The 20,565-nt window shown below is 42.8% G+C and overlaps 1 protein-coding gene across 1 annotated transcript; it reads left to right on the top strand.

Annotated features, from left to right (window-relative positions):
- Positions 1 to 17,164: 17,164 nt before the first annotated feature.
- On the top strand, positions 17,165 to 19,672 carry LOC135715715 (uncharacterized). The gene has a single exon (XM_065238842.1). It carries the CDS (start codon positions 17,165 to 17,167, stop codon positions 19,670 to 19,672), a length of 2,508 nt encoding a protein of 835 aa, XP_065094914.1.
- The last annotated feature ends 893 nt before the right edge of the window (positions 19,673 to 20,565 follow it).

The raw sequence follows: 20,565 nt of genomic DNA, 5'->3' as shown, positions 1-20,565 counted from the left end.
TGCAATGCCCTTGAATCAACCATTCGTCCTCACTACTGATGCGAGTAATTTTGCTCTAGAAGCAGTTTTTTCAGACCGATCGCGTTTGTCATAGTGGTCTTTGGTTTTTTGTTCATGAATCCGTTAAAAATATCTGGGACTTTGAACAGTTATCTGAAGTCTATGATTTGGAAAATTAGTAACTACACTGCAATGCTCATTTAAGTTTGTCAAAGTTTGTAAACATATCATACAGGAATTAATAAATAGTGTATTACTGAATTATAAGTTAGGGATGGGTGGCATTGACTAGCCCGAGAATACCTTCCAGATGCTAGCCTTTTCACCAACCATACATCAGTACACACTTATCGAGTCAATAATGTTTACCGAGTTTTTGAATTGCGGAACTCTTCGGTAAAATTTAAAAAATCTGTGAAAAATTCAAAGTTGAGAAAATGTGTTACGAAAATTAACAGACTAACTTCTGTTAACCCCGGCACCGGTGGTATAGTGGTAAGCGTGACTGCTTTCTCACACCCCAATGGGTCTGGGTCGGTGGGATTTTTCTGAGGCATAAAAATCTCTGGTCACGTCTTCCTTCGGATGGTCCCGGCCCATGTGTGTTGATGAATGGGTGCGATATCCTATGCAGGTGTGGAAGCTGCCTTCCTGCACATTCGATTGCCGTCAATGGATAGCAATCGATGTCCGTCGGTGATTGGCACTAGATTGCGGAACAGAGACCGACGTTAAATAAAGGAAAGAAGAAGAAGAAGAAGAAGAAAATTTGTCGATTTTCTCCAATCTTTACGAATAACAGTCATTTGAATTTTAACCGAGTTTCCAAGTAATCCAAGTGTGTGTACCTTCTCCATCAAAACAGCACCGCAGCTGAGCTGCGAGTGCTATGAAATAAAAGGGACATCGACTTATTACCACTACTTACTTCTCTCCATTCCACTCTCAGAATTCGCCGATTCGGTGTCTCTCGTTGTGTGTTTTGCTGAGACTGAGCAATATTCGATACCGCGAAACATCTCTGCAGTTATGTTTTCTTTCGGCGCAGGAGATGTGCGGTAATCGAAAGTTAAGAATGTAGCTCAACATTTACAATAACATTCTACCAAATTTTCATGTGCGTAGTCCGCTGCAACAGCCAAGCGCATTTTAAGAAAACAACAAGTTTTTATGACTGTTTTAAATCAATAATTACAAGGTTACTACCAAATCTAGGGAACTGCATGGAGAATGTTTTTCTCGGAGATGAACCAGCCTGCGGCTGAAAATCTCCTAAATAGAGATAATAATAATAATAATAATGGAGAATGTTTTGTAGAACAACTAATAAACAGAAATGAAAATTTTCAACTTAAAAACACTAAAATGTATGAAATTTCACCAGTTTTTTTTGGTACTTTCAACATACTTTTCAATTTTAATGTATGATAATTAACTTTAATCGAATTCTTTTTCAAAGAGCATTGATAGGTAAAACATCAATCTTCCATTTGGTATGTTGAAATCAGAAAACCACATCAAGATTAAAAAAATATAGCTAAGGGGCTGTTCATAAACTACGAAGACAGTTTTTTTTGGGATTATAGACCCCCCCTCCCCCTGCGTAGACAATTGACCATACAAAAAAATAAATTTGTATGGGTCGTGGATAGTTGCCATAACCCCCCCCCCCCACCCCCTAAACTGTCTACGTAGTTTATGGACAGCCCCTAACCAAAGTAAAAAATAACATAAAATGTTGAATCAACGGCACCGGTAGTGTAGTGGTAAGCGTGATTACCTCTCACCCCAGCAGGCCTGGGTTCAATCCCAGTCGGCACCGCCGGGATGTTCTGAGGCATAACATCTCTGATCACGCCTTCCTTCGGATAAGCCGTTGGTCCCCGGTTCATGAGTTGATGGGTCGATAGGTAGGGTCCAGGTGTGGGAGCTGCCTTCCTGGCACGTCGGTAGCATTGGTGCTCAGCACGAAAAACAAGATTGACGGAAAAAACAAACCAAACTTAGCAGTCATTTCCGACCCTATGTTTCATGGAATTTTTTCATAACTTTAGGAGCCCTATCTACCCTGAAAATATGTAAAACCCGGAACCAAACACCCTGTATAAGAATTATTTTAGTAGGTGTAGAACTTTTCGAATAAGAATATCCCAAAAAATACTTATTGATGTCCCTGATGAGAATGTACAAGATTTGTTAATCGAGCAAACTCATGAAACCTCTGATCGAGGAATTCGGGAAAACCATGCCGAAATTCTGAGAAAGCATTTCTTTCCTGTAATGGTCGATCAAATGTCTTAACCCTCTGAGAGATTTTGCGGTAATAAAGGAAAGAGAGAAAACGACAAGTCAGGCGATAAGTGATGTTCAGGAGAATTAATAAATGAAATAAACACTGTGCTGAGTTGATCAGTTAAACTTGATACATACTGGAGTCAACACTTATATTTTTATAAAAGAAGAATCTCTCTCCAAACGGAAACACATCAATAGCGACGAGTGGAAAATATATGTAAGGTAGCCACCATCCCTTCGAAGATCTTGTCTTGTATGCAGCTCCAATCTCCAATTTGAGTTACCGATCTGAATTCACAATATCGCTGTATGAAGGACCAAAAACGGAGGGGTGGACCCGTGAGCAGAGACACTTACACGAAATCCACGGGAATTTAAGAATCTCCTTCCAACTATACGATCCAACAAATCGATAACACAATTCGCAATACTTATTAAGCTTACTGCAGGATGGTTTGTAAAGAAGGGCGCGTCAATCTCACTGAAACTGTTGAAGTAGAATTCACACCATCACAATCGAATCGGTAGAATAAAGAAAATGATAGTGTTTATTCCCTCATAGACTCCAGTTGTCATACAACTCTAATCGTCCAGTTCCAGGTCAAATTATATCCTGATGATCCCTCCCAACCCAGTATTTATTTATGTACAGTAAATATATGTAAAGGAAAAATAAAATGAAAGGAAAATACATTTATATGGATAAAAAAAAACTGGTATTCTGCAATGAAAATAATAATATAAGGTGGATGTAACACTGAAATTTCCAGGTTATATTATGTAAATAAATATTTTTAGCACGAATGATACTTGATATATTTTAAGAATGAAAAAAATGTAACTAACAGGACTAAAAATAAAATGGGAATCCAATCTCATCTAAATGATGTCATGCAATCTCATCTAAATGATGTCATGCAGAAATAACCTGTAAAATAAATATATGTACATAATGTTATGTATTCTTGTTGCTTGCTCTGCTGCATCAGCTTCATTTTAATTTGGATGAGTAATGCATTATAATTGAAATATATAAATGATCCAGTTGATTTAGTTAATGTTGTAGTAGTCTGTAGAAGGTTAAATATTTTATTTTTTGTATTCAATCGAAGAGCTGAAATAACATGAATAATTGATATCGATAAATCCAATGTTTGAAGGACGTTCTGGTTTTTTAATGGATGGTATTTCTTATTTTACTTGAAGTTCAAACAATTCAATTGAACAATATTGCGGACAACAACAACAACAACAAAAATCTTTTTATTGCTTTGAGTGGTCCGGTTATTTTTGATGAACTGGAACTTATTTATCCGGGGTTTGATATTTCAACCATGGTATACAACGATATGATCAGTAAACTAAACGAAAGGTTGGACAAAGTGCAACCTAATATGATGCACAGACATAAGTTTAATGGGCGTTTGCACGGAGTTGACGAACCGACTGAAAATTATATTTTAGTCCTAAAATTATTAGCAGGTCATTGTGGGTTCGGAGCGCATAAAGATGCAGCCATAAAAGATAAAATTGTTTTTGGATTAAGGGACAAGGAGCTGAAGGCGTTGAGGAGTTGGTGAGGAGTTGACCCCTCACCATCCCTCTCCAAAGAGGGAGTTTGGTAAAGAGAGATGACAAAACTGATTTGTACCTTCCTAAAAGTTGTCTAGCTCGCTTTCTACTCTCTATATGCAATTTTCACACTGCCGTACGGAACTATCAATTATATACTTTCATCTTCTCATCTATCGTATAAAAATTACCACTTCAGTCTGTTATTTGAATTTAGCATCTTCAACTATGTAAATCGTTCACTTCACGCAGAAGTAATACTTAACATATAGTCAAAGTATTAAAAATATTTATTCTATCTCATCATGAAAAAATATTGGACAATCAACAAAACCGAAAAGTTGATGTTTTGTGGATTTTTGAGTCCAGCTTTATGCCATGATAAATTACAAAAAATATTTTTGCACGTGATTTTTTTTTTAAATATGAAAAAATGTATTTTTTTTTAGTTTTTTGAAATCTTTTTCCAATAATTTTAGAAAAATCAAAACTCATTTTTGTTTTCGGAGCGGTAAACTTCACCGCTCCGAAAAAAATAATTACGCATTGATTTTTCTAAGAATATTGAAAAAAAAAGTATAAAAAATCCAAAAGAATCACATTGTTTAAAATTTTTCAAAGAAAATTCAGGTGCAAAAACATTATGGCATAAAGTTGGACTCAAAAAATCACAAAACATCGACTTTTCGGTTTTGCTGAGAGTATTTTTTTTCATGATGATAGCAAAACTATTTTTACATGTAATTTTTGTCAAGAATCTAAGGAAGAAACTGATTTTCTTGGATTTTTGATATTATTTCCCAATATTTTTAGAAAAATAAAAACGTATCAAAAATATTTTTTCTTTATTTTTGGGTCGAAGTTTCCTCCCTTAAGCACTGGAATAGGCTTTTGAGGTTTTTTTTAAATTGGTGTGAGCTTCCAAAAGCATTCCGAAACATTATTTTCAAAAGTTTTGTTCCTCAGGACAGAGAATCGTTTTTTAAATTTGTTTTTGCAAATTCCGCCAGATAACTTTCATGGCAGGATCGCGTGTTCTTGGATATTGTCTCCTATGGACATTTTTAAGACGGATCATGAGCTGAAGATCGTCGTCTATTATAATTGAAACGAATTTAACCTCGCATTTTGGTACTGCTGAGGCAGCTCTTGCTTCAACCATAGAAGTAGTCAGCAATTCAAGAGCATAATTAATTTTATCTTTGGTTTGCAAAGGAATGTTTGGATCAAAGTTATGGTCCATAAATGTTCGATATTGCTCCCAATCAGCTCTACGGTAATTGAAAGTAGAAATGTTGGGATTAGAATTATTTCTTGGGATATTTCAAAAGTTACGGGAAGGTGATCAGAACCGAAGTCAGCATGGGTAGCCAATTCGCTACAAAGTTGACATGAATCAGTTAAGACCAAATCAATAGTTGAGGGATTTCTTGCTGAAGAAAAGCATGTTGGACTGTTTGGATATTGAATAGTGTAATAACCTGCAGAACAATCATCAAACAGAATATTACCATTAGAATTGCTTTGAGCATTATTCCATGAGCGATGTTTTGCATTAAAATCACCAATAATGAAGAATTTAGACCTATGACGGGTAAGTTTCTGAAGGTAACCATTGAGAATATACTTTTTCTGGCCTACGCATTGGAATGGCAAATAGGCAACGTAAGTTGTCCAAATTTTGTTTCAACAGAAACTCCCAAAGTTTCAAAAACTTTTGTTTCAAATGAAAACAGAATTTTATGTTTGATTCGTCTATGACCAATGATGGCAACGCCATCACCGTTTCCATCAAGACGATCATTTCGATAAATGAAATAATTTGCGTCGCTTTTAACCTTATGGCCAGGTTTAAGGAACGTTTCAGTTATAACGGCAATATGCACGTTATGAACTCTCCAACAATTAAATAGCTCGTCTTCATTATCTTTAAGAGATCGAACATGGCATCATGGCGCGGCAGTAAAACCTTTATTCAAATCAACTTCCATGCAGATTACTATAAGAATCTGAATTTTCCAAATCGATATCCAAGCAGGATTACCTCGGGTAGGGTCCAAACAAGGATCGACGAGGAATAAGAGTCGAAAAAGGTAGAAAAATTGCAGGTATATTGAGCACTGAAAAGTTCTGTTTAAATTTGTTGTAGCTTTATGTAGCAGTAACATTTCCTTCAGCAAAAAGCAAATAGATCCGCATGACAAGAGAGCACGATGCGGACTGACAAAGGAAATCTTTATTTTTCTATGCAACTAAATTTATGGAATGTTGAGATTTTTTATATATCAGCTGGCTCCGAGTGGTTATCAGATGGCCCACCGGAATTTCCAGAACATAAGTAAAATTGATTGCTACGTAAATTTAATGATTTTTCGCTCATTTAATGACTATATGGACTGTAGTATTTTTTTTTGCTATATAAATATTGGCAATTGGATCTGAGCAGTCACGAAAACATGCACCGGTCATGGTCACGAAAACATGTACCAAAACATCTAGAACAAACGTGTGCACAACATCCTAAGCGAATGTTCAGCTTGAACGTGCGCAATTTTGTACACAGGTATATTTCATACAATACACGATTTTTGTACATGGGTACATTGCACACAGATTTGAGCACGGAGCAAAATTATAAAATTTTAAAATAACAAAAAAAACACGGAAGACCGGGATTCGTACACACATGTTGTACCGTGAAGACTGGTTCTGAGTAGTCACCAATTGACCCGCTGGTAGACCCGGAAGATCTGTAAAAATAGTGGTTGTGTAAATTTGATAGCAATATGCATAGCAATATTTACAAGGGCCTGCCTAGTCAGTAAAGGCACGGTATAACCAAGCTAGAGGCAACATGTTATCATTGTGATTCAATAAACAGCCAACAGAACAAACATTATAACAAACATATAGGGGAATGACGGCTTCGGCTTGACAGACTATTTTTGGCAACCTAAATTGAAATGCTAATTTCACTGGATTTTCTTACGAAAATGTGTTTATTCCCTCCTAGACTCCGGTTGTCATACCACTCCATCGTCCAGTCCCAGGTCAAATAATACCCTGATGCTCCCTCCCAACCCAGTATTTATTTATGTAATGAAAATATATGTAATGGAGAAATGAAATATATCAAAACATTATATATGAAATAATGAATATAAATTTATATAGATAAAATAGTTGATGTTCTGCAATGAAAATAATAATTATTTTACATAGGGGAATTTACGTATTCTCGGCAACCTAAGCAGCGACCTTCTTTCTATAGCCTTTTTCTATATGGGACGCACACATATGCAGTATTGGTTTGTTTATAATCTTTTGCTGCCAGCTGCTCTAACAATTTCAGTCGAAAGAATTGTCAAAAACGGTTTTGAAACGCTTTTACAAAGCTCCAATCTTCTCTAGTGAGAGCGAGTATTGTCGGCAACCAGTTTTTCTTCGGCAACCGTTCCATTTGAACTGCATGTAAATTTGCTGTTCTATTATCGGCAACTCGAAATCAGCTAAAATTTGTAGTGCGTGTGTTTCATTTCAAGAAAACCCTGCTAGATTGCTTTTTCTCAGTGGTAAAAATATAGTAAAATTGAAGCTGAAAGCATAAAGAATCGTTTGCATGCATTCAGCGAAGTGTTTTCGTAAGAAAATTCAGTGAAAATAGTGTTTCAATTTGGGTTGCCGAAAATAGTCTGTCATGCCGAAGCCGTCATTTCCCCTATAATAAGATGCAGCTCTATGTTTCCTCAGCTCACAATATCAAGTGGATGTAACACTGAAATTTCAAGGTTATATTAAACAAACATATATTTTTATCTCTAATGACTAATAATGTAAGGATGTGAATGTAAAGTGTAAAGTGTGATGTATAATTAACATTAACAATAAAATGGGATTACGAGAAAAATAAAGGAAAGATCTCATCCGATATATTGCAAAGGAATCTATTACATCAAGATGATCCAATCCCGTTTTTCTTAATATTTATTAACATAAAATAAAACTTCCACTTCTTTTGATAATATAAATCCTGTTTCAATAACAAATCGATTCGTTTAATGATAGGTTCAGTCAATAAAATCTTTGTGGGACAGTTATGCGTAGAATTTTAACATGGGACAATTATGCTTGATGTTGTTTTTATACAAACCAAGAACAAATTATATGTTTTTTTTTCTATTTTCATATCAAAGTCTACCTAAAAAGTACTGTTTTAAGAACAAAAGTGAAAAACGTCCAAAAGTAACATGGGACAGAATGCGTAGCACGGCAGCAGGTACATCAAAGGAAAATCTAAAGTCGTCTCGTGATTGCTCAGTAAAAAGAATACAGTCCATTTATTTCAGTGTATACAAATATACAATGTTGTATTTGCGTTACCTGTTAAAGCCTATAGTATACAGATCGAAACGAAACGAAAATTGAAGCACGCGAAAAATCATGAAATTTAGCTAGCGGAAAAGGTGTGTGTGTGTGTGCGTGTGTGTGTGTGTGCGTGTGCGTGTGTGTGTATGTGTGTGTGCATGTGTCTGAGTGTGTGTGTGTGTGTGTGTGTGTGTGTGTGTGTGTGTGTGTGTGTGTGTGTGTGTGTATGTGTGTGTGTGTGTGTGTGTGTGTGTGTGTATGTGTGTGTGTGTGTGAGAGTGTGTGTGTGTGTGTGTGTGTGTGTATGTGTGTGTATGTGTGTGTATGTGTGTGTGTCAGTGTGTGTGTGTGTGTGTGTGTGTGTGTGTGTGTGTGTGTGTGTGTGTGTGTGTGTGTGTGTGTGTGTGTGTGTGTGTGTGTGTGTGTGTGTGTGTGTGTGTGTGTGTATCATCCTCTATCCCTCACCCAGCCGGGGCCGTTGGACAAGTACAACTGCGAATAATTTTGATCAAATCTCATGCTCCGTAATGATGCCCTTTATGTTGTGAAGACTACTACTTCAAAAAGGGTAACTTTTGAGGTAAGACAGGGTGTCCTTAACCAGTTAAGGGAACAGGATGCACTAGACGTCCACAACAGGTACAGCAAAACATCACATAGACGCCCTTATTCACACTAACTACTCAGGGGATAGAAGGTCAAGAAGAGCCACCACCGCCAACTAAAGCTTGAACCGAGTACCTGGGACTCCCACGATATACCCGCGGCAATGGTCAGCAGACGATGCCCTGTGCGTATTTAGTATGTAATATGTTTTATTTGGATACACAAAATGTTTGAAGCCATGCGTCATCTAAACCATAATTTGCATCACCACAAATACACTTGTCAACAATCTTCAACTGGAACGTACTCACCAAATCACTTCACCCGGGAGCGTATTCCCGATGCTTCCACGCATATTTTTCTCTCCACTCCAACCACACAACAACCAAATATCCAATTTCGCTAGCGAAAAAGGTTATGAAAAAATGTTTGTGGAACATTTTCCAGTTTCCTTTTTTCGCAGTTTACAGTTCATGTGAAACGAAATCGATCAGTTTACACCTCCGGTGAAGTGAAAATTTGACAAATACGCTCTCCCGAAACGTCAACTTTTCGCTTAGCTGCTGCTCTTTTCGCGATCGTATCTGTTTACAGTTCAAAGCAAAGTGAACAATTTGCCAATTGCGTTTTTCACGCTGGTGAAAAATTTAGTATTTTGTATGAGATTTTCGCTTCGCTTCGATCTCTATACAGGCCTTAAATGAGAAACCTTGTGTTCCGATGCAATGAACCATAACACATGCGGGAGGGAATCGCCGTGGAAAACGATCTTGGGATGACACTGGAAGTGCCCTTGACGATTCCCTTGGATGGACGGATCTTCGGTGGTGGACTGTAATTTCGGATGATCGGTTCGATGGAAAGAACACTTTTGCTACACTAACTTAACTACATTTATTGCTCTTTGCTCTAGTGTACACACTTTGAAGGTTGAATTAATACTGATCTCGTTTTGTACTGTTCTCCCTCGCACGGTAGGGATTCGATAGTATCGAGCGTCGCTGTTCGTAGTGTTGCCGTAGAAATAGGATTGGGTGCTACCTCACTTCAGTCCTTCTGGGAACAGACGGAACATTCTCCCCCCGGTTGAGACATCGTATCAACAGCTTCAGGTACCGATGAGGGGCAAACGTTGTCCTCGATTGGAAGTACGGAGACCTTGTTGATAGGACGACGGTACGTTGATCCGTTGGTGAACACATCGATGGCCCGTACTAAACCGTCATCACCTGGATACACTGATGTGATTCGACCCAGCTTCCAGCTGAGCGGGGGTTGAGTCTTGTCGTGGAGTACGACCACCATTCCAGGTCGAAGGTTTGGTGTCGCTCGTAGATTCTTCTTGCGTGGTTGGAGAGAATTGAGGTAATCCCTGGACCACGCTCGCCAAAAATGCTCACGCATCAGTTGAAGATGTTGCCATCGATCGAGTCGGTTAACGTTGATATCTTCCAGGGACGGCTCGGCTGGAGCGATCAGCGGACGACCTATAAGATAGTGAGCTGGCGTAATTACCTGTGGATCTGCAGGATCGCTGGACACGCTGTACAACGGACGCGAGTTTAGGATGGCCTCTATTTCCGTCAGGATGGTTGCCATTTCTTCGAATGTCAGCTTCACGTTGCGTACGACTCTCTTCAGGTGGGTTTTCGTCACCTTAACCGCCGCTTCCCAGAGACCACCGAACTCTGGTGCGTCCGGCGGGATGAAATGCCACTGTATCTCACGTGCTTGGCAGAACTGTTGGATCTTCTTCGCAGTTTGTTGATCTTGGAATTGCCGATGCAACTCGTGTAGTTCGTGGTTTGCTCCGTGGAAATTAGTTGCATTGTCCGAATGAATTTGTTGGACCATTCCTCGTCGACTGATGAATCTCTTCAACGAAGCTAGGAAGGCATCCGACGACAGATCGGATACGACCTCCAAATGCACAGCCTTCGTCGCCATGCACACGTAGACTGCTACATACGCTTTCAAGAGCTTCGGACGATGTGAACCTTGTTTCACCAGAAACGGACCGGCATAATCCACACCAGTCACTGCGAACGGAGGCGATGGTACGATTCTCGATGTCGGTAGATTTCCCATTAGCTGTTTGGTTTCATCAGGATTCGTGCGAAAACATTTCACACATGACCGTGTTACTTGTCGCACAGTAGACTTTGCGTTCAGAAGCCAGTACCTCTGCCGAATGATGTTGATCAAACCGGCTTGACCGATGTGCAGATGCTCAAATGCAAGGCACTAATCAACTTTCTCGTTACAGTATCCTTGTCGGGAAGAATGAGTTGATGCTTCGCTGCAAACGGCAGTTTCGAGCGATCCAATCGCCCTCCGACTCGCAGCAAGCCGTTTTCATACACCGGGCGCAGGTTGCCCAGACGTTTGCATGGTTGATTGGAGACCAGTCGTTGAATTTCATCACCAAGGTGCACTTGTTGAATCACCTTGACGATTGCTTCCGATGCTTGATGTAGCTCTTCGACAGTGAGATGGGCTTGCTTCACACGATCGGGTGACCGTAGCCTTCGGCAGTTGCTGACGAACCTCAACACGTAGCCCATGATGCGTTGAATTTTTCGAAAAGAGCTGTGTTTGAAGAAGAACGGAAAAGGCTCACAACTTACCGCAGGAGTTGCAGCTTGGACCTTCAGCTCGGGAAGGTTGTTGTCGGGAATCTCTTCGGTGTCTTCACCGTCGTATTCGGATGCGGACAGGAACTTCGGACCATTCCACCAGAGGCTGTTTTGTCTCAAAGCTTCCGGCAGTTGGCCTCGAGAGACGATATCGGCGGGATTGCTAGCCGAACGAACATAATTCCATCAATACTCACTGGTTTCCGTTTGTATTACAGCAATTCGATTCCTCACAAAAGTTTGAAGTTGATCCAAGGGTTTTTTGAGCCATGCTAGAACGATTGTACTGTCCGACCAAAAGACAACTTCTCGAAAAGACATCTGAAGCGCTGGAATCACTTGACCGACCAATTGCGTCAACAGAAGCGCAGCACAAAGTTCCTTTCGTGGAATGGAAAGATCGTGCAATGGAGCGACCTTTGACTTGCTGCACAGAAGACGTAAGCTTGCGGATCCATTGGCGAAAATACTCCTCAAATAGACGCACGCACCGTACGCCACATTCGATGCATCAGCGAAACCATGCAATTCTTGAGCGATAGTATCCGGGAACGTGACACACCTTGGAATGTGAATACGACCAAGCTCTGGTAGTGATGCTTGAAGAGTGGACCATTGTTCATGAGTGTCCTCGTCGATTGGATCGTCCCATCCTGCTGATGTCCTCCAAAGCTGCTGAACCAATAACTTCGCGGTGACGATCACTGGAGCGAACAATCCGAGTGGATCAAACAACTTTGCCACCTCGGAGTAAATGATGCGTTTTGTGGCTGGTTTATCGGCAGGTTGCGAAACGCTTGGTGGATTGGCAATCATGAAAATGTCGATGTTCGGATCCCAGAGCAATCCAAGTACCTTGATTACTTCGTTGGGTCCATACTCGTGTAACGGAACTTTCTTTTCTCGATCTGCAGGTGGTATGTGCTCGAGAAACTCATCCGAGTTGGAGCACCATTTGTGGATATGAAATCCACCTCTGGCAAGCAGGGCTTTCAGCTGACGTTGGCATTCGATGGCATCTTCGAGGGTGTTGGCTCCAGATAAAGCATCGTCGACGTAGAAGACTTCTATCAGGATCCGAGCACCGATGGGAAACTCAGAACCTTCTTCCTGGGCAAGCTGCACCAAACACCTCGTTGCTTGGTATGGTGCACAAGCTGTACCGTACGTAACGGTATTCAATTCAAGTACCCTCAACGGATGCGATGGATCGGATCGCCAGAAGCATCGCAGGAACCGCCTGTCCAGTAGCGCCGTGAGCACTTGACGGTACATCTTGGCTACATCGGCTGAAAAAGCATATGGGTACTTACGGAATCGCAGCGTAATTGAGAATATTCCATTCTGCACTACTGGGCCGACTTGGAGCACCTCGTTGAGCGACAGCTTGGATGGTTCGGACTTGGCGCTAGCGTCGAATACCACTCGACACTTGGTGGTTGAGCTCGAAGGACGCAGCACCGCATGATGGGGCAGGTAGTACCTACTCAGATTCGGTGGGTCATCAGCTTCCTTGATTTCCCGGCAGTGGCCGAGATCCTCGTACTCCTTGATGAAACCGACGTATTGTTGCTTGAGTTCGGGATTGCGTTCCAAACGTTTTTCGAGCATGAAGAATCGCTTGAGCGCCAGAAAGCGGCAGTTATCCAACTGGTCCACGTTATCCTTGAATGGCAGCTTCACAACAAACCTACCGGTGTAATCACGCTCGTACGTCGATAAGAAATGGGCTTCACAGGACAGTTGTTCGGGTGAAAATGGAGAAGCGTCTGGTACTTCCTCCATCTTCCAGAATTGGTGCATCAATTCCTCGATGTAATCGATCGAAGCAGAGTTGGCGTGTTGGATAGCCGCGTTCGAAACGTACGGCTCGTTTATCACTCCGGCTACCACCCATCCAAGATGAGTGTCTCGAAGTTGCGGTAGATTTGCACCTAGGCTCAGGTGATCGGGCTTCAAAATGTCGAAGAAAAGCTCTCCCCCGATCAGCATGTCGACCTTCTCGGGGCAGAAGAAACGTGGATCGGCGAGTTGGATGCCGTCAGGGAATTTCCAGGTGCTGAAATCGATTCTGCTGTTTGGAATAGTTCCAGTTACCTTGGGTGTAACCAGACACTCGATGTTGGCTTGTTGGCCGTAGCTCGATCGGAATTTTACGAACACTTTGTCACGAGCTAGGCTTCTCAAGGCGTTGATTCCAGTAATCGGGACGTTGGCTTTCATCTAAGGAGAACCGAGGCGGTTTGCCATTTCTTCGGTGACGAAATTCACTTGTGACCCACTGTCGAGCAGGACTCGACATGGATGCGGTTGGTTATGCTTATCGATGGCTTGGACGACTGCAGTAAGCAGCAAAACGGTCTTCGATGTTTGGACGTGATCGCTTGAGCATGCAGTGGACACGGGTTCATCCACCACCGAAGCAGAAGGTTGAACACTAGCTGGTGGTTTGTTGATTTCACGATTCTTTGGCGAAGCGACGTTCGCTTTGACATCCTGGCTGCTGTCCCTTTCGTTGTCATCATGTAGTAGGGTATGATGTCTTCTGCTGCACTTTCGACACGTTTTGCTGGACGTACACTGTTTGGATTGCGGAGGCGTACACTGTTTCCCTTGCGGAGGCAGTTAAAGCACAAACCTGTCGTTCGAACTTTCTCTGCCCTCTGAGTTGCTGTTAGCTGTTTGAACTCCGTGCACTGGAAGTTGAAATGTCCACTGCCACAGAATTGGCAATGACCTTGGGATGTGCTGGAACTCGTGGTGGCTGTGTTGCTCTTCAGCAACGGCATCTTGCTTGTAGTCGATATGGCTTTGGGTTTGGAGATAGTTGGTTGCGCTAGCACTCGCGATGACTCACACTGCTCTAGGACTTGACAGCTGGTCTTGATGAATGAAATCGTCTGTTCGTACGTCGGCAGCACTCCTCTCTGTTGGGTACGTTCCCAGGCCATTCGCGTCGAATCATCCAAGGCAGTGACGATGAGATACACCACGATGTGCTCGGAAATACCGACCAGCTCTTGCTTCTGGTACCGAAGGCTTTCGACGTGACCGGTTGCTTCGCTCAGCTGGCTATCCAATTCCTTGAACGTTGCTTTCGACATCTTCTTCAACGAAAGCAATCCTCGGATGTGAGATTCCACAATCACACGCGTATTCTCGTACCGATCGGATAGCACCTTCCAGGCTTGCTGATAATTACCTTCATTGATCGTCTTCGCATCCAGTATTCCAGCAGCGGATCCAACCAGCGCTTTGTCCAGATGGTACAACTTCAGCGCTTCCGAATCCCCAGACTGCGCCATCACGTCTTGGAAAATCGCCTTGAATTTCGGCCAATTAGCGTAATTGCCGTCAAACGTAGGGATTGGCGCTTTCAGTGGTTGTTGCTGGATGATGACTTGTGGTGCGGGAACAGAAAAAGTTGCAGGTTGCCGTGGTGTAGCGAAGTTGATCAATTCCTGAACGCGATTTGACAACTCATTGTGACGATTCTCGAAGGAGCAGTAAATGTCATCCTGCTCATCCGATGCTTCGTCAGGAATCAAGGCCATGAGCTATGGAAGTGGCTAAACTCGGTGTAGATGGCTACGAGTTTTTCCTTGGTGCACTGCAGCTGGGCCAACCTCATACTTTTTTGGTCTCTCAAGGTTAACTGGATTCGCACTAGCTTCTGCTCGATTTGTCCTCTCTGCCGGAACAGACCCTTCAATCTCCGCATCGTTTCAGAATCCATAGCCTCCTCCCAATTGAATCCGTGAAATGAACCTGATGAATTGGATCTTGAAAGCTGCCCGGTAGGCGGACCCGGCAACTCCATATGTTGCACAATTGGAACGTCTTCTGATTGTTCCGCTTGATCCAATTGTTGTAGTTGCTCCTCTTGCTGCACTTGTTTCAACGGTGAATGTTCTACCGGCATTTTTTGGTTTGGCTTCAAGGTCACTTTTCCACTTCAGTTTTTTAGTTGCCTTTTTCTTACACACGCGACGCACTCATCGTTTCGATACGGACCTGGCAACGTAGCACACGCGACGGGACTAAATGTTTCGGTATGAATTCGGCAATGTTGCACACACGACGCACCTGTACATGACCTTGTACACGCACACACTTGTTTTCGACTCGTTCGGAATTAGCAAAATGGCGTTCACTTTTTGTCTTTTGTGACGGCGGACGATTGCGGACCGCTCACTACGCGACGCATACGAATGTGTGCACACAGCACCAGCAGCAAGAAACTCGTTTCGTTTCGTTTCGTGTAGCAACGATGTGTTCGCTCGGGATGATTAGGCTTTTCTCCTGGCAGGAAACCTCTCGTGGACTGGGTACCGATCCTCTTCGTGGGCAGCTAAACCTTGGCTGCATTCCGATCCGGTTCGAAGAACCAAATTATGTTCTGATGCAATGAACCATAACACATGCGGGAGGGAATCGCCGTGGAAAACGATCTTGGGATGACACTGGAAGTGCCCTTGACGATTCCCTTGGATGGACGGATCTTCGGTGGTGGACTGTAATTTCGGATGATCGGTTCGATGGAAAGAACACTTTTGCTACACTAACTTAACTACATTTATTGCTCTTTGCTCTAGTGTACACACTTTGAAGGTTGAATTAATACTGATCTCGTTTTGTACTGTTCTCCCTCGCACGGTAGGGATTCGATAGTATTGAGCGTCGTTGTTCGTAGTGTTGCCGTAGAAATAGGATTGGGTGCTACCTCACTTCAGTCCTTCTGGGAACAGACGGAACACCTTGTCAGTTGAATTATTAGTAAAATAAATATTGTACCGAGCAGATGCGCTCAGTTTTAGTTCTTTTCAACCATCGAGAAATCGCTAGTCCGAACCACGCCAAAACTTTCCCCCAAACATTTTGATCCTATCGGGATCCGGATTTGGACAACTTTTTGCGATTTCTGGATGGTTCGCGGAATCTTTTTTGATCGTAAGTGCAAGAAGAAATTGGATTTACATCAAAATCTTTGACGGCGCCATTATTGGCGACTGCGTGCATGCAAGAACGTGTTGCGTGATTACGTGGAAAAGTGGTTTGAGCTACCACAAGTGCGAAAGATCGTCAAACGCTCTTTAAGTGGATTATCTGGTCTGGCGTTCCGCCACTGGATGAGCAGCGGCACAGTTTGCCGAAGTTTAAGTTGGATTTCGGTACGTACAGGGCGTGCTGGCAAAAGCAAGCGAAGCGCGAAGCTTCCAGAATAAAAGTGTAGTTAAGTGCAAAGCTCCGCACCCGTACAGGGCGGTTGCAAAGAAGAGTGAAAGCGCGAAGCTTTCGAACGACGGAAAAAAGGAGAAGCGCGAAGCTTTTAGTACATAGTTATGTGAAAAAGCGCCGTAATCAGCCATTGCGGCAGCGAAGAACGGCGAAAGCACAAGGCTTGCGAAAACAAAAGTGAGAAGAGGAAAAAGTGAAACTTTTTGTGAACAAAACGCAAAAGAAGATTAATGAGTGAACATAAAAGGAAATCATATAAGAAAATTAGTGATACTCCCAGAGTAACAAGAAGTGTAACGAGAAAAAACCTGTTGGCGGCTTTGACGGGATCAAGAGTTCAGGAGGAATCCACTGATACGGATGAAGAAACTGCTCAGTTCTCGAAGTCGCCGCTGGAGTTCAGTGTTGCCCAACAGAAAGAATTAGACCGGGTGAAGAAAGTGCGCCAGAAAATGGAGCAAACATTGGAAAACCTAAGCGAACGTCGGGATCTCATCATGGAGAAAATGCATCGCATTAAAAAGGCGATATACAAGGATGAAGCGAACAACATACACTACCTGACTCTTCAGCAGCAAACAATCCAGAAGTCCTACGAGGAATTCGATTCCGTTTACAACGAAGCAGTCGGTCTCGTCGCCAGGGATAGAAAAGGTGAATGGAAAACCATTTACCTTGATTTCGAAACACTCCATGCCGACTTATATGTGAAAGTGCAGACAAAGATAGCTGACTTGAAGCGCGATGATTCAAGTCGAGCTTTGGCACAAAACGCCAATGCGTCGGAATCCCTTCCGAGAACACAGATGATACACAACGTCCCTCACTTACAAGTGCCATTGCCTACATTTGATGGAAAGTTGAAAAACTGGCACTCATTTAAATGTATGTTCCAAACCGTGATGGGTCGGTATCCAAATGAGTCGCCAGCGATCAAATTGTACCACCTAAAAAACACACTGATTGGCAACGCAGCAGACAAAATTGATCAAGAGGTAATTAAAAACAACAACTACGACGAGTCGGCATGGCGATTGTGGGAAGATGCATATGAGGATGAGCGATTGATCATCGATACTCACATCGATGCGTTGCTAGATCTGCCTAAGTTGATCAGAGAAAACGGCGATGAGATGCGAAAATTGGTGGAGACATGCACAAAGCATGTAGATGCTTTGAAAACCCGGGAGCTCCCGGTAGAAGGCCTGTCGGAGCTGATTCTTATCAACTTGATCAGCAAGCGGATGGACAGAGAAAGCAGAAAGTTGTGGGAGTCGTCATTGAATCGCGGCGAACTCCCATCATTCGAGGTTCTGATTGATTTCCTTAAAGAACGAAGCCGTGTCCTTCAGAAGTTGACGAACTACACCCACATCAATCACCCGCAGGTAGCAGCAAAACTCGGACAGCAGCAGGTACCGATAAAGCCTAAACAAACGAAAATGTTCGTTCAAACAAACAAGGAATCGTGCCCGTGCTGTTCCAATCCCCACTCTATATATAAGTGCACCGAGTTCAAAAAGCTACCTGGTGCCGAGCGCTTTGACAAGGTCAAGAAGGCAGGTCTATGTTTTAACTGTCTGCGCCCAGGACATCGTACAGTGGATTGCACATCGGACCAGCATTGTAAAATCTGTGCTAAGCATCACCACAGCTTCCTCCACAAAAAGCGCTCAGAAGATTCCAGGAAGCAAACTGAGATCAACCAACCGAAGAATTCAGTGGAGGCTGAAAAGAAAGAAGAACCACCAGCTGCACCTGAGCAGCGCATAGTCAGCTGCTGCACACAAACGCAACCAATATCGAAGCAAATATTTCTGTCTACAGCGAAGATCGTGGTGTTCGGTTCCGGTAATGCAACTACGACATGTAGAGCGTTGCTGGACTGCTGCTCTGAGTCCAACATCATCACGGAGAGGTTGGCGAAGAAACTCAACATGCAGTTGTTAGTAATGAATCCGCCGATTACGATCTGCGAACTGAACGGGATGAAGACAACGGCCAACAAGGTTGTCCATACGAAGGTGTCGTCTCGAGATGGCGAGTTTTCTGCTGTTTTTGATTTTATAGTGACCCCATCAATCACCGAGCTACCGACAGGTAAGGTAGAAATCCAAAACTGGCCACTCCCTGCTGGCATCAAGCTAACAGACCCACCGTTTGATGTTCCGGATGTCGTCGATGTGATTATCGGCGCTGAAATATTCTACGACATTCTAAGGAAGGGACGTGTGAAGATAGGAAGTGACTTCCCGACACTGGCTGAAACTGTGTCCGGGTGGGTCGTCAGCGGTTCTGCGGGGACCAAGCAATCGGCTGTCCAAAGACGAGTCTGTCAGCTAGCAACCACGTATGAAGATGTCAACCGTACTCTCTCCAGATTCTGGGAACTGGAGGCAGGGTATCACACCAGCAAGATGACCTCAGCAGAGCGTGCTGTAGAACAACATTTCGATGAATCGCACAGCCGAAACAATGAGGGGCGGTACGTTATTAGACTGCCATTCAATAATCTCAAGGGTCAACTGGGCGACTCTTATGAGAATGCGAAGCGCCGACTTGGAAGGCTGATGGTCAGTCTTACCAAAAACCCATCCAAGCGAGAAGCCTACACGCAATTCATGACAGAATATGCGACTCTGGGCCATATGCAAGAGGTAAGCCACAACCCGGAGGAAGGCTACTTCTTACCGCACCACGCAGTCTACAAGGCCACCAGCTCGACTACAAAAGTGGTTTTTGATGCCTCGGCGGCGTCAACGACAGGCATATCTCTCAACGACACCCAGCTGGTAGGACCAACAGTGCAAAGCGACTTGGTCACTATCATGCTACGTTTCTGTACGCATCAGGTAGTGCTAATAGCGGATGTACCTAAGATGTACCGGCAGGTACTAGTACGATCGAAAGTATCAGAGAATTGTGTGGTTCAACGACGCGAACGAAATGGCTACCTTTGAATTAACAACGGTCACATACGGCTGTTCGAGTGCCCCTTACCTTGCCACAAGGGCGATGACACAGCTGGCTACGGACGAAGCAGAAAACTTTTCTGTGGCAGCTGGCGTTTTCAAGGAGGATAGCTACATAGATGATTTTCTCGCTGGAGGCAAAACAGCTGCAGCCGTCGTGGAAATCTACAAGCAGTTAAAGGACATGCTGAGCCGAGGTGGCTTCGGTGTGCATAAATTTTGCTCCAATAGCGCTGAAGTTCTTCAGTCCATCCCAGACAAGTTGCAGGAAAAGCAGGTAGACTTCGAGATGTCCGATATCAACGACACTATCAAGACTTTGGGGCTAATATGGAATCGTACACACAGAGAAATGATTTTTATATTCAAATGGATATATTTTTGGCTCAGGGCCTAATATATTTTTGGTATTGATTCAAATATATTATTTGATTAGTTCAAAGAAAAATATTTTTGAATCAACAAACCGGTTGTAGAGTCAATAATCTGTTTGTTGATTCCAAAAACCATTTTGTTGATTCAAAAATATGTTTCGTTGAACTAGTGATACAATATGTTTGAATCAATAACAAAATACATTAGGCCCTGAAACAAAAATCCATTTTTCTGCGTGTAATTACGACTACTTCGCTTTCAACGTACCACACCTGGAGCTGAATGGAGGCAGATTCACCAAAAAGATGGTTCTATCAGAAATTATCAAGCTTTTCGACCCACTGGGTTTCCTAGGACCGGTGGTGACCACCGCAAAACTGATAATGCAAGAGCTATGGAGTTTGAAGCTGGGTTGGGACGATGACTGTCAAGGTGGCAACATGTGCAGTACATGAGAGAACATTTTTGGAAGCGATGGTCTGCTGACTACCTGCACACGCTGCAGA

This window comes from Ochlerotatus camptorhynchus, unplaced genomic scaffold (genome assembly GCF_037179485.1).
Source record: "Ochlerotatus camptorhynchus isolate MF236.1 unplaced genomic scaffold, CSIRO-AGI_Acam_v1.1 ptg000992l, whole genome shotgun sequence".
NCBI classification, from domain to species: domain Eukaryota; kingdom Metazoa; phylum Arthropoda; class Insecta; order Diptera; family Culicidae; genus Ochlerotatus; species Ochlerotatus camptorhynchus.
Note: the sequence above shows the minus strand (reverse complement) of the source record. Positions and strands in the feature narration are given on the sequence as shown.

What these genes read in the sequence shown, in the direction of transcription:
- LOC135715715 (XM_065238842.1), top strand. Translation starts at nt 17,165, where the DNA reads ATGGAGCAAACATTGGAAAACCTAAGCGAACGTCGGGATCTCATCATG.